This window comes from Carassius carassius, chromosome 9, assembly GCF_963082965.1.
Source record: "Carassius carassius chromosome 9, fCarCar2.1, whole genome shotgun sequence".
Taxonomy (NCBI): domain Eukaryota; kingdom Metazoa; phylum Chordata; class Actinopteri; order Cypriniformes; family Cyprinidae; genus Carassius; species Carassius carassius.
This window is the reverse complement of record NC_081763.1, coordinates 8,809,837-8,835,052: the sequence shown is the minus strand read 5'-3', so window position 1 is coordinate 8,835,052 and position 25,216 is coordinate 8,809,837. Positions and strand designations below refer to the sequence as shown.

Sequence of the window (25,216 nt, the reverse complement as noted above, 5' to 3'; positions counted from 1 at the left end):
TTGAAAATATTTATAAAATTAATCTTATGAAGGCACCCTTTGCTTTATATTCATATATTTTATCTAAATCTAATTGTAGTTGTAGTAATTTATTTTTATTTTCTTGATCTATATTACACTTTCCAGAAAGTCTTATAATTTCCTGTATAATTTTTTGCGCTTCGAAGCGCAGATGTGTCGAAACACTGATCCGAAGCGTGATTCGAAACACCCATGTCACGTGACTATGACCAAACGAAGCCTCGAAGTGTTTCACTAATTGTTTCATCAGGTGTGGTCCGCCGAATCAGCGTTTGATTGGAACGGTCGGGAACAGACCACACAATCGCACATCTGTATAAAAGTGAAATAAACGCATTTTGACCTCGTGGGTTTTTGTGAGAGGAGTTTGACTTTGAGATAGCGAATTTTTGGTGATATAGTGACATAGTGCGATTTGATTAGTTATAGGCAATTTAGACTTACATTTAAATTTACACAACACATTGACTGAGAGGCTAGAGACAGACAGAGTATACATATAGTGACACATTAATAGATACATAGATATAAATATATATAGACAGCTAGATTAATAGATAGATACATATATAGATACATAGATTATAGATACATATCTAGATACATAGATCGATTCATATATAGATAGATAGATTTGGATAGATAGATAAAATGGAAGCTCCCCAGAAGAGATGCCGTACATCTGTGGTGTGGGAGCATTTCCATTTAGAAACCCCAAATAAAGTGAGATGTGTGTATTGTGATCGGCAGCTAGCCTACTGCAACAATACATCATCCATGATGCGCCATTTGAGGAGCACTCATCCTGCCATTTTGCAGGGTGCAGAGGATGGCATTCCCCCTGTACCTAGGCCTGCTACTGACACTGCTGGGCCATCTAAGCAAGGTATGCATTGTTTGGGATATAATTATAATTGAAATATAATTACAACCTTTTGGGACACTGTTTATAAAGTTTATAAGTTATATAAAGCACTGATTATAAACACTGGAAGGTTTCCAAATAATGAACCAGTAGGCTATACTTTTAATAGATGTGCACTAATTGAAGCTGTATTTTTCCAATGTATTTGTCTGAAAGTATGTTTTGTCTTCTCTTTTAAAAGTCAGACAGAGGGAATTGGATGAGGCTCTTATAAACATGGTGGTGAAGGATCTGCAGCCCTTCACCATCGTGGACGATGAGGGATTCAGGGCATTTGTGAACAAGCTTGATCCAAGCTATGTCCTCCCATCCCGGAAGGTGCTTAAAATAATGGTCAGCGAAAAGTACAACAAAGCCAAGGAGAAGACAATGGAGGACCTACAAAAGGCCGAATTTGTTAGCCTTACAGCTGACATGTGGTCCTCCATTAATATGGATGGATATCTTGGTGTGACTTGCCATTACATAACACCAGAGGCAAAAATGGCAACTGTTGTACTGGGTGTAAGGAGGTTTTACCAAACCCACACAGCCCAGCATCTCATGGAGGCTAAAGCCTTGCTAATAGCTGAGTGGGGAATAACCTCCAAAGTTCAGTGCATGGTGACTGACAATGCATCTAACATGATCCTAAGTGCCCAGCTACTCCACCTTCGCCATGTCCCATGTTTTGCTCATACTTTAAATTTGATTGTGAAAAAGGCACTAGATCAAACCCCAGTCATCAATGAAATACGCCAGAAGGCCAGAAAGATAGTGGGGTTGTTCAGATCCAGCTGCAAAGCAAAGGACAAGCTTGTGGAGATGCAGAGCTTGATGGGAAGACCAACTCTGAAACTGATACAGGAGGTTGGCACGAGATGGAACAGCACATTTGACATGCTACAGCGCTTGTATGACCAACGTGAACCAGTGGCTGCTGCACTTTCCAACTTAAACAATGATACTGCTCCCCTGACAAGTATTGATTATGACATTATTGAACAATCATTGTCAATACTGCAACCATTCAAACTCGCAACAACAGAGATGTCAGAGGAAAAGAGAGTGTCTGCTTCAAAGCTTATACCACTGTACAGGATGTTGCAGCACAAGCTTGCACAGAAAAAATGAAATGCAACGCGGGAATCAACTGTTCAATTAGGTAGGCCACAATGACCATACTACCCATGTGATTGGCCATAACTGTCATATTATTGTCATTATTATAAATATGTGTTTCTCCTGTTGTGGCTCATAGGCTCACATCTGCAAGAAGGTCTGCACTCCAGATGTGGAGGTTATGAGAGTTTTAGAGCCTTGGCACTGGCTACACTGCTGGACCCAAGGTTCAAAAATGTGGCATTTGGAAATGCTGCCAAAGCCCAGGAAGCTGAAAAGCATATCACACTGGAGTGTGCTTCACTGATGCGTTCAAACACAAATCCTGGTGAGCAGTTTCAGTCTGTGTTATGTTATGTAATCTGAATCATGTAATATAATATATCCTTCATATATGCCGTCAGTTTAGGATTTGTTACTAATTGCTGTTTTCATTTTTATTCAGACCCAGAAATGTCAACATCACACCCATCATCATCATCATCATCACCATCAACATCAACACCAGTAGAAACACAGGACAGTTTATGGGAACTTTTTGATACTCGCATCCATCAAACCAAGATGATACACAATGCTACAGCTGATGCCACAGTGGAAGTGAAAAAATACATCAACGATGCGTATTTGCCCAGAACTCATGATCCACTAACTTACTGGAAAGAGAGAGCAGTAATCTTTCCTCATTTGTATGTCCTTGCAAAAAAATATCTTTGTATGCCAGCAACAAGTGTCCCTTGTGAGAGGATTTTTTCAAAGGCTGGAGAAATTATCTGTAAAAAAAGAAGTAGGCTAAGTCCTTCCACAGCAGATAAATTAATATTTTTGAATAAAAATCTCTAAAAGAGTGAGACATTGTGGCTTGATTTCTTTTATTAATATTCATTTTTCATGACCAAAATAACATTATGCACAGTGAGGAGCCTATAGGTTACAAGCTTCACATATTAGAACATTATAATAATTAAAAAACAACACATTTTTTTAATGGCTCGTCAAGGTTGTTTCAGATCAACACCTGCAAGTGACCACTAGGTGTCACCGTTGAGACGGGTGTCGGATTGATTCGAAGCCTCGAAACAATATGGCACTGCACATTTGGTTCAACTGTTTCATTGGTTCACGAGGCCTCGATTTTGCCATCACTACAAATAAGGAGTTTACTGAAGACGACGGAGAATACAGACTAAGATTACATTTAGCATTAACATACAGATATAGCTTTGACACATTAACAACGCTAAACATCGACAATCACGGACAAGGGAGAACTAAACAGACCAGGTATTTAAACACACAGGTGATGAGGGAACTGGGGACAGGTGAGGATCAATCAATTAACTAAAACAAGAAGAGGAAGAGGACCAAATAAGGAAACCAAAAGTTCATAAACGTGACAAGTGTACATATACAGAAACTTTTTTTTTTAAATTAATAATAATGAAATGAACATCACAGTAATGGAATATTGTGGTACAGTAATTGAATAAATGAGTATTATCTTAATATTATAATAACATCTTATATTAAACTGTAACAAATTATAATGGATGAAGATTTGATACCACAGTCTTTAACTTACTGACTTTACTTTTTTTTCTTTTTCTCTCTCCCTTTCGTTTATGTTGGGTCACCATCAAATGTTGTGCAGTGTACAGTTTGGGTCCTGAAGCAAATCCCTTCGAAATGTTAAGATCACTTAGTGTCAATAATCATATATCCTCCGATCAGTTTTTTTTTTTTTGGATTGATCTGTATTCAGATAAGAAATGTTTTTTTGAGCAGCAAATCAGAATGTTAGAATGATTTCTGAAAGATCATGTGACACTGAAGACTGGAGTAAAGATGCTGAAAACTCAGCTTTGCGTCACAGGAATAGATTGTGTGCGTACAGTAGATGTAGAGTAATGTCGAGACCGATGCTCGTGCATCATCCGGCCGCTAGAGGCGCTACAGAGCCGCGCAGTCTAGAGTTATCAGCACAAACAGATCCTCCACTCACGCGGAAGTTGTGACTCTGCACGTAATGAATATGTATTAGTCCGGGAATCATTCTTTGGGACTTCGTGTGAAGTAAAGACGCACTAACCAGGTTTTCAGTCTTAGACAGAGAGATGTCCGACAGCAGCGGGGCAGTCCTGCTGTCATATGAAACACTGGTGCACGCTGTGGCAGGTGCAATGGTGAGCAGATACCTGCCCTAACAACAACTGGTGCCCGTTTTGATTGAGTTTGTTACGTGATGATATCCTAAATCCAGGTGTGTTCGTTCAACTGTGTTTTAGGGCAGTGTTACAGCAATGACGGTGTTTTTCCCTCTGGACACAGCCAGGATCAGACTGCAGGGTGAGTTACTGTTATGGAGTATGTACTGGAACATTGTATTTGATATAGATTTACTTGTGTGTTGTTATTGTTTTTTTTTAAATATACTGTAACGTTACAGTTATGAAAACAAATGAACAAAATGATTCTAAAAGAAAATGAATTAAATAGTAATGACATTGCAGTTTTTTTAGTGAAAAAAGAAACAAACATTTTAGTTATGCTGTTCTTTGACATATTTAATCAGCTTGGAAATGTGCATACGAGCTCTATATATTGATCTTCAGACATTTTGTTTCAGACATTGAGTCTTTTATCAAAAATTCATTGAACGCAGATTGCATATTTCCAAGGCCTCTAAATCTTCAACATGACCAAAACTTTACTGAAAAACCTGAATTAGTTCCCTCCAGAATAAAGATTTCCTGATCATTTACTCTTCTCCGTGTCACCCAAGATGTCTGTCTGTCTTCAGTCGCAAAGAAATGAAGGTTTTTGAGGAAAACCTTCCAGGATTTTTCTCCTTATAGTGGATTTCAATGGAGACCAACGGGTTAAAGGTCCAAATTGCAGTTTCAGTGCAGCTTCAAAGGGCTGTACACGATCCCAGCCGAGGAATAAGGGTTTTTCTAGCATTTTCTTAAAAAACTAAACAAAATTTATATACTTTGTAATCACAAATGCACATCTTGCACTAGCTCAAATTTGCGCATTACACATTGGAAAGGTCACGCGCAGTTACTGTAGCTATTCATTGGTGTAGAAAATACATTTGTGGCTATTATTTCATATGTAAGGCTTTACTGGGAGAAGTATGAATGTTGCATGTAGTCTGTCACTTAATATAAGGTCATAGGTCATGGTTTTAGATGAAGCATAGCATGTAACACTGCAGGACACATGGGAGAGTCATTTTTCATTTGTTTCAGTGGATGAAAACCGAAAGTCCCAGTCCACCCCCATCATTCTGGCTGAGATAGCGAAGGAGGAGGGCATGTGAGTTACTGATTTCAAAACCACTCACTCACTTATTATATTGTAAATGCCATGCATATGTATTGTTAAAATGGCACTACTCAACAATTGATATTACACGTCGGATTTGAAAACAATGCATATAGTGAAATGGATTTGTTTTCACGATGCCGTTTGATTGCGTTTTAGATTGTCTCTGTATCGTGGCTGGTTTCCAGTCATTTCTAGCCTGTGCTGCTCTAACTTTGTGTACTTCTACACATTCAACACATTGAAGAGAGTGATGGTCTCGGACCGGTCCAAGCCTGCCAAAGATTTGCTCATGGGCTTCATATCAGGTGCTGAACATTTGAGCTGAACAGCAGGAGTGTTTACATGGAGCATTGTATTTGGTGCAGTCTGAATGAAAATGCTCCATGTAAACCTAAACCAAATGACATTTCAGTGGGGTTAAGATGGGTGGGATAAACCTTACAGGACATATAAACACTTAATCGGATTGAAATCCGAAACTGGAAAGTTTTGTGCACTGTGCAATGATGCAAAAATGGTGTAATGATGCATGACGCACTGAAAGTGTTGCTGAGTATAATAAATGACTGTGGTGTTGATGTAAAATAGTCTTTTTCATCAGACTAATTCTCTGATGTTTTAATAGTTTTAGTTAACAAAAACAACCCCAATTACTTTTATTTCAACATAACAAAAAATGACTTTACCTGTAAGCAATTAACACAAGATCTGTCATCGAGATGATAATGTCCACTCATTTCTTCTTGTTTAATTTAATTTAGGAGCTGTCAATGTGCTCCTGACGACTCCCATGTGGGTGGTGAACACACGACTGAAGCTCCAGGGCGCAAAGTTCAGGAACGAAGAGCTCCATCAGACCCACTATAAGGGAATATTTGGTCAGAACCGCTCACACACTCATTTATCTCATGAGGTATCAACTCTTAACCTCACTCATTCGAGTCATTTAGGAGTAAAGCATGTTTAAAATCAACAGCGTTCGGGTTGGAAAGTTAATGCTGAGATGGTAATGATGAGTGGTCATTACCGTGTAGGTATGGATTAATTTTCAATAATTCAGTAGTCTGTGGTCAGTTATTCCATGATTTCCTCATGTACAAGACATTTTTCATCATTTTTCGTCCCTTGTGTAGAACTGCAGTACTTATGCCCCTGATTAAGTATCTTGCTCAGAAACAGCACAAGCTTCATTGGATGGTTCAAAAGCGTCTGAATGTGGCTGTAATGTGGTCAGGAAAATGAATTTCCTTTTAAAATAATAAAAGTTAATTGATAATTTTAAAATGTGTGTCAAGCTATTAGAATGAAGAATTCAAAAATATCAGTGTTATAAAACGATAACAGAGGTGAGGTCTCTTTAGTCGAATTTCATGGGCAAAAACCTTTCAGTTCAAAACAAGATGCTTTCTTTTGGTCTGATGTGAGTCACATGAACTCAGCTTGAACTTGTTGCGAAATCTGCGTTAGGAAGTATTTAGCTCTCACATGAATTTCCTGATTGTGTGGAATGACTCTAAATTCACCAAACTAGAGCCAATGTGACTGCACCTTATTAAAATAATAGCCTGTGTTGTTTTCAGTAAATCAAGTCATCTTGTTGTTTTCGTCTCAAAGATGCCTTCTCCCAGATAATAGCGAGTGAGGGAGTGGGAACGCTGTGGAACGGGACGCTACCGTCTCTCGTGCTGGTGTTCAACCCCGCTGTGCAGTTCATGTTCTACGAGGCCATGAAACGAAGAGCAGCACGTGGAGGCAGGAAGGTGAGGGACAGAAAACTGGCACCATTCATTTGTGAATATGTGAAATAACTCGAATGTGTCATATTTATGGGCAGATATCATCATTTGAGATCTTTCTCATCGGAGCCATCGCTAAGGCTATTGCAACATCTGCAACGTACCCTCTGCAGACGGTTCAGGCCATTCTGAGGGTAATATCATCATTATGATCGCAGTAAACCATTGCATCATATAATACACTTGACCGATTGCAATAGGCAGGGTTTGGTAATATTTCCAATTGCTTCCTCTGCAGTTTGGCCAGTATAAATCAGACGGTAAAGGGGGTCTAGTGGGCAGCCTGAGGAACGTGGTTTCTTTGCTGATGGACCGGATCAAGTAAGATCTATCTGTCTGTTTATCGTCTATCTGTCTATCATCGATCGTCTGTCTGTCTGTCTATCGTCTGTCTGTCTATCGTCTGTCTGTCTATCGTCTGTCTATCGTCTGTCTGTCTATCGTCTGTCTGTCTATCGTCTGTCTATCGTCTGTCTGTCTATCGTCTGTCTGTCTATCGTCTGTCTATCGTCTGTCTGTCTATCGTCTGTCTGTCTATCATCGATCGTCTGTCTGTCTATCATCGATCGTCTGTCTGTCTATCATCGATCGTCTGTCTGTCTATCATCGATCGTCTGTCTGTCTATCATCGATCATCTGTCTGTCTATCATCGATCGTCTGTCTGTCTATCATCGATCGTCTGTCTGTCTATCATCGATCGTCTGTCTGTCTATCATCGATCGTCTGTCTGTCTATCATCGATCGTCTGTCTGTCTATCATCGATCGTCTGTCTGTCTATCTATCATCTATCGTCTGTCTGTCTATCATCTATCGTCTGTCTGTCTGTCTATCGTCTGTCTGTCTATCATCTATCGTCTGTCTGTCTATCGTCTGTCTGTCTATCATCTATCGTCTGTCTGTCATCTATCGTCTATCGATCGTCTGTCTGTGTCTATCATCTATCGTCTGTCTGTCATCTATCGTCTATCGATCGTCTGTCTGTGTCTATCATCTATCGTCTGTCTGTCTATCGATCATCTGTCTGTCTGTCTATCATCTGTCTGTCTATCATGTCTATCGTCTGTCTGTCTGTCGTCTCTGTCTATCATCTATCGTCTGTCTGTCTGTCGTCTGTCTGTCTATCATCTATCTGTCTGTCTATCATCTATCGTCTGTCTGTCGTCTCTGTCTATCATCTATCGTCTGTCTGTCTGTCTGTCTGTCGTCTGTCTGTCTATCATCTATCTGTCTGTCTATCATCTATCGTCTGTCTGTCGTCTGTCTGTCTATCGTCTGTCTGTCTGTCTGTCTATCATCTATCTGTCTGTCTATCATCTATCGTCTGTCTGTCGTCTGTCTGTCTATCGTCTGTCTGTCTGTCTGTCGTCTGTCTGTCTATCATCTATCTGTCTGTCTATCATCTATCGTCTGTCTGTCGTCTGTCTGTCTATCATCTATCGTCTGTCTGTTGTCTGTCTGTCTATCATCTATCGTCTGTCTATCATCTGTCTGTCTATCATCTGTCGTCTGTCTGTCTATGGTCTCTCTGTCTATCATCTATCGTCTGTCTGTCTATCATCTATCGTCTGTCTGTCGTCTGTTTCAATTCAATTCAAGTTTATTTGTATAGCGCTTTTTACAATACAAATCGTTACAAAGCAACTTTACAGAAAATTGTTTCTACAATATTTAGTAGTAGCTAGTAGTTTGTGCACGTTTTGACAGGATTTTAGAAAAATAAAAATAATAATAATAATACAAGACGTAGTCAGCTAGATGATGAACTATCAATATTATTAATTAATAGTAATTATATGATGCAGTCACACATGTAGCAATAATTGTTAGTTCTGTTTGTTGATTCAAGGTTAGGATCATCTGGGGTCCTCTGAGGGTCAGCATCATCTCTTCTCAGGTGTTCTGGATCCAGACTGCAGCTTGTGTAAATCCTAGTTACCACGGGATGTAAATCCCGTGGCAAAACATAGAAACAAAATAGAGACATCATTAGCATAGCTGCTGATCCAACAAAGTAAAATTAGTTTAACCCAAGCTAAAGAATAAAAATGCAGATGCAACTACACTCACAATTTAAGAGATACATTATTCGAATGCTTGGCGAAAGAGATGCGTTTTTAATCTAGATTTAAACAGAACCAGTGGTAGCCAGTGCAGAGACTGTAAAATTGGGGTAATATGATCATATTTTCTTGACCTGGTAAGGACTCTAGCTGCTGCATTTTGGACTACCTGTAGCTTGTTTATTGACGAAGCAGGACAACCACCTAGAAGTCCATTACAATAGTCCAGTCTAGAGGTCATAAAAGCATGAACTAGCTTTTCTGCATCAGAAACAGATAACATGTTTCGTAGCTTGGCAATGTTTCTAAGATGGAAGAATGCGGTTTTTGTAACATTGGAAATATGATTTTCAAAAGACAAATTGCTGTCTAATATAACACCCAGATTTCTGACTGTAGAGGAAGTAACAGTACATCCGTCTAGTTGCAGATTGTAATCTACAAGATTCTGTGTGGTGTTTTTTGGTCCAATAATTAATATCTCTGTCTTATCCGAATTTAATTGGAGAAAATTATTTGTCATCCAATCTTTTACATTTTTAACACACTCTGTTAGCTTAGATAATTGGGAAGTTTCATCTGGTCTCGTTGAAATATATAGCTGAGTATCATCAGCATAACAGTGGAAGCTAATTCCGTATTTTCTAATAATATTACCAAGGGGCAACATGTATATTGAAAATAGAAGGGGACCTAGGACGGATCCTTGTGGCACTCCATATTTTACTGATGATAAATGAGATGACACCCCATTTAAGTAAACAAAATGGTAGCGATCGGACAGGTAGGATCTAAACCATCTTAGAGCCTGCCCTTGAATACCTGTATAGTTTTGTAATCGATCTATGAGTATGTCATGATCTATGGTGTCGAACGCAGCACTAAGATCAAGTAAGACTAGAAATGAGATGCAGCCTTGATCTGACGCAAGAAGCAGGTCATTTGTAATTTTAACAAGTGCAGTTTCTGTGCTATGGTGGGGCCTAAAACCTGACTGAAATTCTTCATACAGATCATTTTTATGCAGGAAGGTGCTCAATTGAGCAGACACAACTTTTTCTAAAATTTTAGACATAAATGGAAGATTTGAAATAGGCCTATAATTTGCCAGTACACTAGGATCTAGTTTTGGTTTCTTAATAAGAGGCTTGATAACCGCCAGCTTGAATGGTTTTGGGACGTGACCTAAAGATAACGACGAGTTAATGATATTGAGAAGCGGTTCTTCGGCTACAGGTAACAGCTCTTTTAGTAATTTAGTGGGTACAGGATCTAATAAACATGTTGTTGGTTTAGATACAGTGATAAGTTTATTTAGCTCTTCCTGTCCTATATTTGTAAAGCACTGCAGTTTATCTTTGGGTGCAATGGATGAAACTGAAGTGTTAGACGCTGTAGAATCTACATTCACTATTGTATTTCTAATGTTATCTATTTTATCAGTGAAGAAATTCATAAAGTCATTACTATTTAACGTTGGTGGAATATTTGAATCAGGTGGCGTCTGGTAATTTGTTAATTTAGCCACTGTGCTAAATAAAAACCTTGGATTGTTTTGGTTATTTTCAATGAGTTTGTGGATATGCTCTGCCCTAGCAGTTTTTAGAGCCTGTCTATAGCTGGACATACTGTGTTTCCATGCAATTTTAAAAACTTCCAAGTTAGTTTTTCTCCATTTGCGTTCAAGACTACGAGTTACTTTCTTGAGAGAGTGAGTATTACTGTTATACCATGGCACAGTACGTTTTTCTCTAACCTTTTTCAATTTGATGGGGGCAACAGCTTCTAATGTATTAGAGAAAATAGTGCCCATGTTGTCAGTAATTTCGTCTAATTCATGTGTATTTTTGGGTACAAATAGCAGTTGAGATAGATCAGGCAGGTTATTTGCGAATCTGTCTTTGGTGGCTGGAACAATAGTTCTGCCCAGACGGTAACGCTGAGACATATAGTTAATATCAGTTATACGCAGCATGCACGATACAAGGAAATGGTCTGTAATATCATCACATTGGGGTACAATATCTATAGCAGTAAGATCGATTCCATGCGATATAATTAGATCTAATGTATGATTAAAATGATGAGTGGGCCCGGTGACATTTTGCTTGACTCCAAAGGAGTTTATTAGGTCAGTAAACGCAAGTACCATTTGTACCAAATGTATCATTTGCTTTATCAACGTGAATATTAAAATCTCCCATGATTAGCGCCTTATCAACTGTAACCAGAAGGTCTGAGAGGAAATCTGCAAATTCTTTTAGGAATTCTGTATATAGCCCTGGTGGTCTATACACAGTAGCCAGAGCAAGAGATACATTAGATTTCTTTTGCATGTCTGACAGTGTAACATTTAGCAGAAGTATTTCAAAAGAGTTAAACCTGTATCCTGTTTTCTGGGTAACATTGAGAATATCACTATATATTGTTGCAACACCTCCGCCACGACCAGTCTGACGGGGCTCATGCTTATAACAGTAGTTTGGTGGAGTAGACTCATTTAGACCAAAATAATCATTTGGTTTTAGCCAGGTTTCAGTCAAGCAGAGTACATCAAAACTATTTTCTGTGATCATTTCATTTACAATAACTGCTTTGGGTGTGAGTGATCTAATATTTATGAGCCCAAACTTTAAAAATTGTTTTTGTTCATTTACTTTACATTTTTCTGGTTTAATTACGATAAGATTTTTTCTAGATCCTACATTATATTTTGACCTCACTATTCAGGGAACAGACACAGTCTTAATAGTTTTTACAGCACAAGTACTTTTATCATTTAAGCGGATGGAACAAAACTCATCATAATAGTTATTAGAGAATTGTCTTACTAGTCACATGGAGCGAAGTGTCCTGGAGATGTTGTTAGAGAGCAGCTCCGCTCCGATTCTGCTGGGGTGTAATCCATCAGCACGAAACAGCCTAGGACGCTCCCAGAAAAGATTCCAGTTATTAACAGTCTGTCTGTCTATCGTCTATCTGTCTATCATCTATCGTCTGTCGTCTGTCTGTCTATGGTCTCTCTGTCTATCATCTATCGTCTGTCTGTCGTCTGTCTGTCTGTTGTCTGTCTGTCTATCATCTATCGTCTGTCTGTCTATCATCTCTGTCTATCGTCTGTCTGTCGTCTGTCTGTCGGTCTATCATCTATCTGTCTATCATCTATCGTCTGTCTGTCTATCGTCTCTCTGTCTATTGTCTGTCGTCTGTCTGTCTGTCTATCATCTATCTGTCTATCATCTATCGTCTGTCTGTCGTCTGTCTGTCATCTATCTGTCTATCATCTGTCGTCTGTCTGTCGTCTGTCTGTCTATCGTCTGTCTGTCTATCTATCGTATGTCTGTCTGTCTATCGTCTATCTGTCTGTCTATCGTATGTCTGTCGGTCTGTCTGTCTCTCTGTCTGTCATCCATCTGTCTGTCTATCTGTTGTTTTGCTCAGCTTGTGTCCTCTGTGTGACAGGAGACATGGGCTCTTGGGTTTGTATAAAGGTCTAGAGGCGAAGCTGCTGCAGACCGTGCTGACGGCGGCCCTCATGTTCGTGGTGTATGAAAAGATCACTGCCGCCACGTTCAAACTCATGGGCCTCCAAAAGAAACTCAAGCACTGAGATACGGTTAGCCTTCACCACGTGCGCTAATTAGTGACTACCTCTAATCCACGCCCTCAAGAGGAGCTCCACACATCCCAGTAGCCACTGCTACGCTTACATGGGTTAATCTGGCCACGGTTTCAGTCCTGCCACAACACAGTTCAGTTTAAAGCAAACAAACGAAAAACATTTATTATCCTGTTTTTAACATATTTCTTTTAAAAACTTTACATTGTTATTATGTCTTAATATCAGAAACTTGGTTAATGTTGTAAAACTTCTTAAAAGCCATAAGTCAAAATATGCAACATAGAGTCTAGCATTTTAACCCAATGCAAATCATGAGGTTGGTTATGAGTGTTCCCGAACTTAAAGGAGATCGTTAAACCCAACAGCTTCAATCAGTAATGAACATTTTAATCCGTTCCTCACATAAAGCTTTTCTATGACTTCAGAAAGCTACATGGCTCACATGTTTTATGTACTACTTTTATGGTGTACTTTTAATATAAAAGAGCAGTGTGAACATTCTTCAGAGAATTCTTTGTGCTTCACAGGAAAGTCAGTCTTATATACATTTGGCACAATCCAGTAGAGCCTTATGTGCTGCTATGTCACGTGACAAACCAGCCAAACAAATTTGTTTTAACATCAGTATTATAAAAGGAGAAAATCTGGGAGCGATCAGTACTTCTGCATGCCATCTCACTGATCCTCCACATCAATGTTACTGAAATAGAACTGAAAGCCTGTTTTTGTTTACTTTTGTACAATTTTGGCATTACTTGATGTCCGATGTAAAATCTGAGCCCTGGAGGAAAACCGGCTGAGAAGCACCAATGTAACCGATGTTTTTCCTTTATGGTTGCACTTTAACATCTCTCCCAGTTTAATTGAGCATGAGTTTTGTTCAGTCACTTTTAGCATTCATGAAAGGCATTTAAAAGTGCACATCTCCTCGTAAACGAGCTTGAGGTCAAAGTTGATTTATTCACCCCATACTTGCCTTAAATCATGTCTTTTTTGGAGAGAAACTGAAGTCTCACCTGTTGTGTGTCAATGAAACTGGTTTGTCTTGTGGAGCATATACAGTAAATATATTAAAAACTAAAAGCGTTTACATCATGAAATTGCAGCTAAGACTTTGTACTTGTTTCTTTTTCACAATTTACAGCACATATTTTGTACTTTCATTTGTATAGCCTCTGTTATTAAACTGCACTGTACTTTATGGCATGTCTAAATGAATTTTAATAAAAGCTATGAAAGAAATCCTATCAGCAGTAATTTTTCTGAGTTGATTTAACAGATACCCTAAAGTACAGAGTCATGCACATGATTTGAGAAAAAAGATATTATGCACATGTCTTAATTCATTTCCTTCGCCATGTACTAATTTGTTCCCTTGTGGCAATGATTGAAAAAAAATAAGTTGTTTTTTATACAATTGAATTAAAACGAGGGAACAATGTCAGTGGCTCCTGGTGTCCTTTATGTAGCACTCTGGTAAGAAGTTATACTGAGAGTCTCTGTGTGGATCCCATGTGAACAGATACACCAGTCTGAAAAACATCAGTCACAATCTCTGATAAGATGGTGATGTTCAATCAGGGAATGATTTGATTGTGGCAAGTATGTATTAAATGGCAAACAACAAATATTTCACAGCATGCACGGATGAAATGTTCAAAACTAGACCTTGAAAATGTATTGAGAAAGTGAACAGGGACTATTCCTGCAACCCTCTCACCTCGGGTCGTCCTCTTTGACGACTGATTCGACGAAGGACAAGAAATCGTTGCAGAAATTCATAAAGACTGTTGGCTTCCAGCAGTTATACTCATTCTACAGAATAAACAGACATGAAAACATCTCACTTAACCATTCCACAGTCAATCAAACATCACAGCTCTTTTCCAGACGCTAGTGAATAAAGCAATCCCAGAATGCACTGATTTCATGATTTCAATTCATTTAACCATGATTGAACTATTTTAATTTATCAATCTAATTAGGAACTGACTACTTTATGCAATCAATGCACTTCTTAAATAACATCCCATAAATCTGTTCAATGACAGGAAAAATAGTGCTAACATTTTTGGACATATGAAGAGACAAATGAGAATTATTATTTTTTTGGCTGAACTATGCCTTTAATGTCTTGTTTACAACATGAGTGTTCAGTGTCCTTTTAGTTTTTGTTATTTTAGTGCATCAGCTTAATTGCAATAAGAAATGTGACCCTGGAGCACAAAAGCAGTCATAAGAAGCACGAGAATATTTGCAGCAGTAGTCAAAAATACATGTTATGGGTCAAAATGATTGATTTTTCTTTTATGCCAAAAATCATTTAGGGTATTGTTAATTAAAGATCATGTTCTATGTAGATATTTATTACTGTAAATATATCAAAACTTCATGTTTGATTAGTAATATGCATGCCTAAGAACAAGTTTAAAGGCGATTGTCTCAGTATTTAGATTTTATTTTTGTAAGTATGTCATGTGAAACCCAAAAAATTATCTTCTCTCTCTCTCTCTCTCTCTCTGATATATAAAACATGATGCTTAACAAAATTATAATTCACAGGTTTACATTCCGTCAATGCAGCGGTTAGTAGATATATTTATAGTGTAACAAATGCATCTTTTGTAACATATCAGTTGAAGATACTGAACATTTAATTTTCTACTGCCCTTTTTCTATTTCATTTTGGGTTGACTTTAAAATAAGACATATATATATATATATATATATGATTTAGAACCATTTTACTGTTTTCAAAACCCAATTTTTTTCCTGAAAATTACATTATTAATATTTTATTTATTTTAGCAAAGCTTTAGATTCAAATATAAGAAACCATCACATATTACCTTTTGCAACACCGATCTTAAAATATATTTTTGAATCCCTTTCTAACATTAGATCACAAAACCTTATAAAAACAAGAAACAGTCTAAAGCTTTTTTTTTTTTTTTTACATTTATGCAGCTGCCATAATATTATGTAGTCCTTTTTATCCTAGTATTTGTATTAGTTATTTTTACTTTTTCTATTTGTTGTTGATGTTGTTATTTTACATGCTTTAAACTGTACAACATTGGCTTATACTTTTTGTCTTGTATTTGTCTGTGATGGAACTAAATACTTGTTTTTTTGTTTGTTGTTTTTAATCAGGCCATATATATATTTTCTTTCTTTATAGGGAAGTAAATAAAGTGCAGCATGTGACCTGGATGAGGGGGTGTGGTCTCTGCTTTGGATGGTCTCTATTGGTCAGAATCCAACGGAGCACGTGATCGAGCTTCTCTTTGCTGCTATGGAAACACGATTTCTTCTTCTGTTGTTTTAATGGCGGTTGGCAAACCAACTAAAGGTGCATTGTCCGCCACCTACTGGATTGGAGTATGGAGCACTACTTGGTTGAATATACTTGGTGCAAAAAAAAAAAAAAAAATTTTTTTTTTATTAATATTAATTTATATCTTTTTTACCAGTTCTGTATCCTTTAAAAATTTTAATAATTTCTCTTGTATTATGTAATTTGTTCCTTCTCCTAATATTTCCTTAAGTGAATAATTTCTTACACCCCTATCCTTTAGTGCCTGGACTAATTCAAGTCTTTCTCTAATGTATGCTTTACATTCTAGTAATATATGTTTTATTGTTTCTGGATTTCCAAATTTTTCGCAATTACCAGTTTCATGTTTACCTATTTAATATAAACTTTGATTTAGTGTTGTATGCCCATACGTAATCTTGTCATTATCACGAAACACGATTTCAAAATAAAAGCAATAATACAATTCAAAATAAAAGTCACCAGTGCCCATATAAAAGTCCATAAGGTCTATAACATTCAATTGCATGATAAAAGCAGCATGAAATTTAAATTCACCCTGTCTGTTTTCTAAATGCATATTATGGATCTTATTGTGGACAGTTTGACCACGGTGAATTAATTTTTTTTATTTTAAATGACATCGTAATGTTTAATCAAAATGTCCTTTGATCCCATTTCTTTACAATTTCTCTCTGAAATTATTAACTCCCTCAAAATTTCGTTCTGTCCTCACAACATAATTCACCCCCGGTATTTTAAATTGTTGATGGAATCAGTTGACCCTGCCTTACTTTCCCTGTTTAACAAATGCTTATCAACTGGTTCGGTTCCCGCATGCATGAAATTGCCCTCTGTTACTCCTTTGCTTAAGAAGCCTTTCTAGTCTGTTTTAAATAACTACCGTCCAATCTCTGTGGTCCCTTTTATTTCTAAGGCACTGGAAAAGATTGTGTTGTGTCAACTACAATCTTTTCTAAGTACTAACCACAGATCTCAGATTTCTTTCAGTCCGGCTTTAGGCCTTTCCACAGCACTGAGTCAGCTCTGCTGAGAGTGTTAAACGACATCTTAGTTGCTACTGATACAGGTGACTCCTTTTAGACCTGACTGCTGCGTTTGACATTATTGATCATCAGTTGCTCCGGTCTAGATTAGAATATTGTGTGGGGCTAAAAGGCTCAGTCTTGAATTGGTTTAAATCCTATTTAACGGATCGATATCTTTGAGTCAAAATTGGCAATTTTACCTCTTCTGCTGCACCTCTTAATTTTGGAATTCCTCAGGGATCCATTTTAGCACCTCCGCTCTTTTCCCTCTACATGCTTCCCTTAGGTTCGATTCTGAGAAGGCATGGTGTGTCATTCCATTTTTATGCTGATGACACACAGATCTATCTGCCTATTAAAAGAAACGATCCGTCAGCCATTAATTCACTGCTTACATGTCTTGATGAGGTAAAGCATTGGTTAGCCAGTAACTTTTTAACCTTAAATGACTCTAAGACTGAGGTTATTGTTTTTGGTCCATCTGACAATTTTAAATTTAACAACTTAACCTTGGACAACCTGGTAGTTTTTGAGTCAAAGTGTGTTAAGAACCTTGGTGTATTCTTAGACAGTCGTCTCACTCTTGAGAAACACGTCTCCTCAGTTGTTGCCTCTAGCTTTTTCCAGCTTCGCTTACTCACTAAAACACTATCTGCCTGAAAAACCTCTTGAGATAGCTATTCATGCGTTTATCACTTCTCGATTGGACTATTGCAACTCTTTGTATTATGGCATCTCAAAGTCCCAAGTAGCTCGTTTACAATTGGTCCAAAACGCAGCAGCCAAATTTCTAAAAAAAAAGGCCGCAAATATGATTCTCCACCCCCCTTCTGCGAGCACTTCATTTGCTTCCTGTCTACTCTAGGATAAATTTTAAAATACTCTTATTTGTTTATAAATGTTTGCACAATCTCGCTCCGCATTACCTATCTGAATTGCTGCACCCTTCCAACCCTTCCAGAGATTTAAGATCTAGTAATCAAAACCTACTATTGGTTCCCTCTACAAGGCTGAAACGTAGAGGAGATAGAGCTTTCTCGGTGATGGGCCCTAGATTGTGGAACAGCTTGCCAGCACCCCTTAGAGCTGCTCCATCTTTATCGGTTTTTAAATCGCTTCTGAAAACTTACTTGTTTTCTGAAGCCTTTGCAAATTAATTGTTGTGTAAATGTTATTTTTTATCTATGATCAATATGTTGTACAGTACTTTGGTCAGTCGTGTGATTGTTTTACATTGCTGAAACTAAAATGAAGTAGAAATCCCAATGGATAGCAAATGCTTTAATTTCACAAATGGCAGTTGACATCAAAAGCATGGTTTCCCAAGATTTGGCATGTGCATTTCTGAATCCTTTAGAAAAGAGTACTTAAGTTTGAAAGAACAGATATGCAGGAACCAGCAAGAATACAAGAGCTTTTCAATTTACAAAGTATACATTGGCCAGCAGCAGCAAACATTCCTTAGAGCTCAAAGATTATACAACAGTCTACTTATCAAGCATTCTTTGAGGACTTAATTCATATTCATGGATAATAATGCATCACATTAATCCCAACCGAGAACATATAATGTAGAACAGCATACTCAGTTACATGGCAGATGCTCAGCAACCTATCAAATATATTATGAAGGTAAACTACAGTATGTACAGTACAGACAAGTTCCAGTTCGTATTGTCTAACAACAGACCATGCAAAAGTGCTAGGTCAGTAAAATTGGTATAACTTGGTTTTCTGAGTACATGGGAATGGGACTGATCAAAGTTAAAGACAAGAGCATAGTGAAACCACTATCAAATTGAACCCTAGATTCATATAAACAAGATTTTTACAGTACATGTCAAAACACTAATTTGAGTGAGAAATTCAGAAGCCTGAGGATAAAGTCACGTTAACATAATATCACAACTGAAATATTAACAGAGCAGAATATACCATTAACTACCCCACTACAGCAAAACAACAGTGGCTACAAATCCTATCCATATTCAACATATGTAGGAAAAATGGCTCAGCAAGAAGAAGAAAAAAATATCTGAAAAGATTCAGCTCTGTCTATCAATGGGACAACTCCTGAGATATTTTTAACAATGATCTGTAACGTTTTTTGTATGTCAGAATGCACTTTTTGGCCTATTGTAAATTAACTCCCAGTGAAAACATGAGGTTGGACAGGTTGAGAAGCCACTCTGTGTGCACGTGTTTGGGAAACTAAGTATCTCTCAGTATTTAAAGAGAGACTGATTTGATTGTGTCAAACAGACAAATTACTGGGGTATGTTTTCAGAAATTAAGGCCAGAACTGAGGTTTACTCGGGTTGCGGGGTGCTGGGACCCCAGGAAAAGAGACTGGGAAGGCGGAAGGAAGAGTCTCTCCGTGCTGGGTCAGGAAGAGTCAGGGTCTCCGGAGCGGACTTCTTCCGTTGTCTGTCCTTGGGCACAGAAAGGAAGTCTGGAGCTTCAGTAGAGAGGGGTGTAGAGGGAGCGCTGGATGGGCCGCTACGAGCGTAGGCTGGCAGGGGCGTCTCGCTGATGGAAATTGCTGGTGGAAAGGTTCCCAGCTTCTTATTGGTGGCTTCCTGAGTGGCTCGTTCATATTCTCTCACTTCCTCTATTGTCATGTCTTTAAACAGCCAAAGCAAAGGAATTTTAATTAGAGGGGTATCACTAATGTCATTTATATTGGACTAAACCAGTGGTGTCAAGGAGCATAGTTCCCACATTGATTAAATCCATCCACCTGTAGTCTTATAGTACTCCTGAAGGACTGAATGAGCTGGACCAGGTGTGTTAAAATGAGACTATGGCCCTCCAGATGTTAAGTTTGTCACCTCTGGATTAACCAAATCCAATATAAAATCATATTCCATCTAATATTCACGAAGCTTCCACTAACAAGCTACAGTGAAATATTTTGTCATTTTTTTGTCATTTTGTCATTGACCTTTTGTTTGGCTATTATTTATAGCTGGCTCTCTTAGTTGTCAAAACCTGGTTAATAATGTCATGATGGTAGTGAGGGGTGTCCAGTCCTACTCCTGAAGGGCCACCTTGCTGCAGAGATTAGCTCCATCACACCTTAGTGATTCTGAAGACTTTAATTAGCTGTGTTTAATTGGGGCCAGAGCTAAACTCTGCTGAAAGGAGGCCCTCCAGGAGGAGGAATGGAGACCCCTGCTCTAATTCAACAACTCAATGAACCATTGTTTCCTCCTCCTTCACACTCGCTGCACGTTTAGTAGCTCTCTGAGAACACAATGTGCTCAACTAAAGTAAAAGAGATGCTCTTTTTTTGGGGGGGGGGGGGGAGAAAACCGCTCTGCTTTCTGTTTAGTAATCTGAACACTTTTTGTGTTCAAGACTGAACAATTTGTTCAAGTCATCTAATCTTATCGGTATGGTCAAGGTCCTTGATGAGAATACGAAGAACAACATCAAAAAAGCTATCCCCTTAAAGGGATAGTTCACCCAAAAATTAAAATTAGATGTTTATCTGCTTACCCACAGGGCATCCAAGATGTAGGTGACTGTTTCTTCAGTAGAAAACAAATTATGATTTTTAGGTCCAGTTGTTGCAGTCTCTCAGCTGTACAATGCATGGCAAATGGTAACAGAATCTATGCGAGTAAAACTGTTAGAACTCTTGTGAACGCACTTCAGAGCACCAACCTTGTGAAGCTTTTTCTTGCATTATGGCGAATCAGAGACTTATAAGTGCATTACAGCCACCTATCTCTCAAGTGGACCACTGACACTCTATCTACAATCTCAATTAGCAGAGTCAATGGTCCATTTGAGAGATAGGTGGCGGTAATAAAGTATGCGATCCGCCATAAACAGAAGAAGAAGAAGCCTCATGCACCTGCTGCTGTGAAGTGCGTTCACACGAGTTATAACAGTTCGGACATTGCGTGAATCAGAGGTAAAAAACGATATAAATACGGTTCAGTTTCTTGCACGGACCGATCGTTTTGTGTCTTTACACATCAATGTATCATCACAAGCCGCAGGGTTTAATTTGGATTTGTCTGTGCATGTTTTTTTTACTCTCATAGATTCTGTTACCATTTGCCATGCATTGTACGGCTGAGAGACTGGAACGACTGAAGCTAAAGATCATAATTTGTGTTCTACTGAAGAAACAAAGTGACCTACATCTTGGATGCCCTGGGGGTAAGCAGATAAACATCTAATTTTCATTTTTGGGTGAACTATCCCTTTAACACGGTTGTGAGCTATGGATCACAACTTTTTCAAAACAAAAGGCAGTGGGAAAGAATACTAAAAGAATACGTCATCATTGCAGCACTCCATTAGCACAGAGAATAACTGTTAACCGTCTGTCAGATTGTAAGAGCAGATGTTTGCAATACTGTATGTTCAATGGAAGTCTATGTAGCACGTGTGCTGAATGTTCATTTTGTTGAATTATTCTACAATCTAGGTGGATAAACTTTTGTTTATGTACTAACCAAGGTAGTTCCTGTAGGAGTTTGCTCCATATAAATAGTTTCAGGACACTGAAATCATATCAAACTTCACTGGGGGAGCTGATTGCAACTCTGATGGTTGTGTATTTTATAAGCGTTTTATGTGATTTGCTAATTTTAAACATTATTAATAAAAGAAACGGCAAATAAAGGTAAAAAGATGAATAAACAGCAATTTGAGGGGAAGGCTGAGTGCATGACTGGCTGGTCAATGCCAAACTTACCAATCCACTCATCAACCCAAGCGAAAGCCTGTCTGTGACCCAGCAACAGCACATCCCTCACAACCTGCAGAAAGATAGACAGGTAAAAATATATGGTGATTCTAATGTTGCCAAGTAGACGTGTTGTGGATGTCTTCCTTGTTCTTTTATTGGTCCTGGAAAATTATTTCTGTCAAATGAACATACTCCTAATCTTCCCTAACCCCAATCCTAACAATAACCCTAAGATCAGAGGAAAAATCTGATTGGTTGGCAGGAATATTGTTCCAGAACCAACAAAGATTATCCAGGGACTTGTTCTGCTAGATGATATCATGGTAAGTACAGCTGGATAGACAGATCTTTCTATAAATCTAAATGATGTGCCGTGAGAGTAACTACAAGGTTAGGGTTTTAAGGGGCTCGCCCAGGATATGCATGTAGAGTGGTGAAAGAGACCTTGTGAACAAACTGCTCCACACGTGTCTGAAGTCCCCACACCTCGAACTTCACTGTTACTAGCTTATAGGAGCACATGATGGGATCCTGTGTGTCCCTCCAGCCCTCCTTCAGCAAACCTCGGGTTGTCTTCTCGGATTTAAAGTATCTTGGGTCCTGTAGTGGAAAAACAGAATGGAAGTCAAATTAAAATTCCGGGAATGGAAATAAAATGGCCCACATGGTCTCATTTCAACCTCATTTATAAGACGTGTTCATAGCAGAATAGAACGAAGACAGGAGATGACTGGAAGAGGTGGGACTCAGGTCAGAAAATTACATGAACCAACACATGCCAATTAGGCAAAGCAAGCAATGCCTCTGACCATTGGATACCTAATTTTACAGTTAATAATAAATTATAATTTAGATATTCGCACTGTAAACATGTCCAAGTTCTAGCTGAGTTCTGGTTGGTGGCAAATTTCTGCACAAAAACTAAATATATGTACGATTTTAAATTTTATTTACAGGTGCTAATAATATAATTACAGTGCATTATTTAGTACATGCTGTATTTACATAACCTTTTTTATCCAGTATTACGGTGTTTAACCTGTACCTGTCATCCTGTTCTAGATGGAACACCCGAAAACATACTGCATCTTTCTTTATCCACAAAATTCACAAAATTTAACATCACTTTGCTCTACTCACTCTGGAGTGCAGAGCACTTGAAATGAGTGCTCTACACACCAACTACCCACCGGCGTTCCACAGGGTTCAGTACCTGGCCCATTTTTACTCTCCAAATCAAAATTATCACCTCTCAGAGCTTTCTCCCATTATTCCTATGCAGATGATACTCAATTAATACTCTTTTCACCCTCTGACAACCAAATATCATCTGGTATTAACATATTTCCGCCTGCATTACTGAACAAAGACCTTGTTATTTAATAGACAACAAAGTAATCTCACCTACGCAAGAATACCTGGAGAAAGATATCCATTCATATCAAATGGCAGTTGCCTGGAAGCTCATTGTTTTTTATCCAATGACTTAAGTTTTAAATGCTATGTGACAAAAGTAGAATTATGTTTTTTTTAAACAGCTCAAACTGACCTTGAATCGACCATCACTGATACACTTAAGCACAAAGTATACTTCAGTGTTGATGTGAATGCTTGTGTGTGTATGCATATAGTCAAATGTGTAAGTGTTCAAAGTATACTTCATGTGATAGCGTGTGCAATAACTGGAGCTTGGCACCGGTGAACTAGTGCCTGTGCTGATCAATAAAAATGCTTTGTTTTTCTGATTCTTTTTGACTGTGAATCAATGCTGAGGTTTTTTACTGTGACATAAATTATTTTATTTATTTAAATGAGGACTAGAGTGATCACCTATTCCCAGCACTGCAGCTGTTTTTTCCTTTCCACATCTAATTCCACCTCTGCTTTTCTATTCCTCAAACAGAGCCACTGCTGGCGTGGATTCTTAGATAGCAGCAAGCTCCTGTCAGAGAAAGATAACACTACACTCCTCTCATCTGTCTATGCTTACCTCTGCAGGAGAAGAAAGACAGTATGGGAAAATTAATTACTGCAGCGTTACAGTGGAGCGGTAATTCTGAGTCTTGCATGTATCCAAAAGAGATCTCAACAGGGGCAATTTAATAATTCAGTATTGGTTTAAAAATCACCCTTGTTTTCTTCTATTGGGAGAAGCACTCCCCTGTTTCTTCAAAACAAAATCCCATAAGCACTAAATACCATATCTACAGAGCTCGAATAAATGACAGAGATCAGGGAGGAAAATATTGGAGGGGAATATGAGCACATACTGTACCTTAGAGGGAAATTTATACTTTGTATATTTGAATTGCTTATAAATTATTTATCGTTTTTTTAATGGATTATATATTTATGCTTTATTAAAGAAAAATCTTACCTCAGACTCCTTGTAGTAGCGCTCGGGGATCTCATCGTAGGCGATGTCAATAAAGCACACCTCCGTTTCTTCATCTCGGAGCACCTTATCAAAGATCTAGAGCACAATGAGAGGATGTTAGAGAGAAAATTATTATAAAAAATAATGATAATAATTCTACCGGCTACCACTGCTACTTAAAATGTCAGGATGTACTTCACAAAATCACAAATTAGACGTGATGTAACCGGTTTCATTTCTCTGTCCACACTGAAAGCAACTATGGTGTGAGATGCAACATTCACAATCAGAAAATATTTGATCTGTAAAATACAGAAATGGGGAACGGATTACATATATTACTGTGGGTGGAGTGACAGAACACGACAGAATTAGAAACCAAGCAACTACAGAACACCTCGTCACTTTTGGCTCATTGCATTTGTGTGTAGTAGATTATCTGATTCACTCAGGGGTGTCCAATCCTATCCTGCAGAGTGTAGCTACAGTCTCCCCCAATAAATTTGCTTGGAGGCTTCTAGGAATCCAGAAGACCTTGATTAGCTGGTCCAGGTGTGTTTAATCAGGATTGGAGCTAAACTCTGAAGGATGGTGGCCAAAGTTGCTGTATTTTTAGTTATTCTCACACCCACAGTCCGAGAGTCTTATATTTACTGCACACAAAACTGAACTACAGGTTTTTAAACCTCTAAGAAAGTATGTCATGCTTTACAAGTTCCCAGACTGATTTAATGAATGGGATTATTCAAAGTTTGAGAGGTTCAACTTCAATTTAGTAAAATTGTTGTTGTTGCTCTTTCCATCTGAATGCCGGCGGATGTTGAACCACATTAGCTGCTCAACTCTGTCACCATCACAAATCATCAACTCTCACTGACACTGACTTCCACTTGATTATTTGCAGCA

The 25,216-nt window shown here is 38.2% G+C and overlaps 2 protein-coding genes across 2 annotated transcripts in view; one reads left to right on the top strand and one right to left on the bottom strand.

Moving 5' to 3' along the window:
* Nucleotides 1-4,031: 4,031 nt before the first annotated feature.
* Nucleotides 4,032-14,102, top strand: slc25a17l (solute carrier family 25 member 17-like). Its single transcript, XM_059557605.1, has 9 exons — nucleotides 4,032-4,230; nucleotides 4,333-4,393; nucleotides 5,302-5,368; nucleotides 5,537-5,685; nucleotides 6,142-6,258; nucleotides 6,995-7,140; nucleotides 7,215-7,310; nucleotides 7,415-7,497; nucleotides 12,701-14,102. The coding sequence occupies exons 1-9, from the start codon at nucleotides 4,162-4,164 to the stop codon at nucleotides 12,846-12,848; spliced, it is 936 nt and encodes a 311-aa protein (XP_059413588.1). The 5' UTR covers nucleotides 4,032-4,161; the 3' UTR covers nucleotides 12,849-14,102.
* A 4,389-nt stretch (nucleotides 14,103-18,491) lies between these two features.
* LOC132148859 (cytoplasmic phosphatidylinositol transfer protein 1-like) overlaps nucleotides 18,492-25,216 on the bottom strand; it is a 95,522-nt gene continuing 88,797 nt past the window's right edge. The window contains exons 6-9 of the mRNA XM_059557604.1: nucleotides 24,311-24,406; nucleotides 22,378-22,533; nucleotides 21,940-22,003; nucleotides 18,492-19,848 (exon numbers count right to left, since the gene is read on the bottom strand). Of these exons, the coding sequence (XP_059413587.1) occupies nucleotides 19,535-19,848; nucleotides 21,940-22,003; nucleotides 22,378-22,533; nucleotides 24,311-24,406 (630 nt within the window). The 3' untranslated portion in view covers nucleotides 18,492-19,534. The remainder of the gene's footprint in view (nucleotides 19,849-21,939; nucleotides 22,004-22,377; nucleotides 22,534-24,310; nucleotides 24,407-25,216) is intronic.

Bases quoted from the DNA above. Each gene is read 5' to 3' on its own strand.
- slc25a17l (XM_059557605.1), top strand. From the start codon at position 4,162: ATGTCCGACAGCAGCGGGGCAGTCCTGCTGTCATATGAAACACTGGTG. The intron at 4,231-4,332 runs GTGAGCAGATAC...ACTGTGTTTTAG, and splicing joins ACGCTGTGGCAGGTGCAATG to GGCAGTGTTACAGCAATGAC. The intron at 5,686-6,141 runs GTGCTGAACATT...AATTTAATTTAG, and splicing joins GCTCATGGGCTTCATATCAG to GAGCTGTCAATGTGCTCCTG.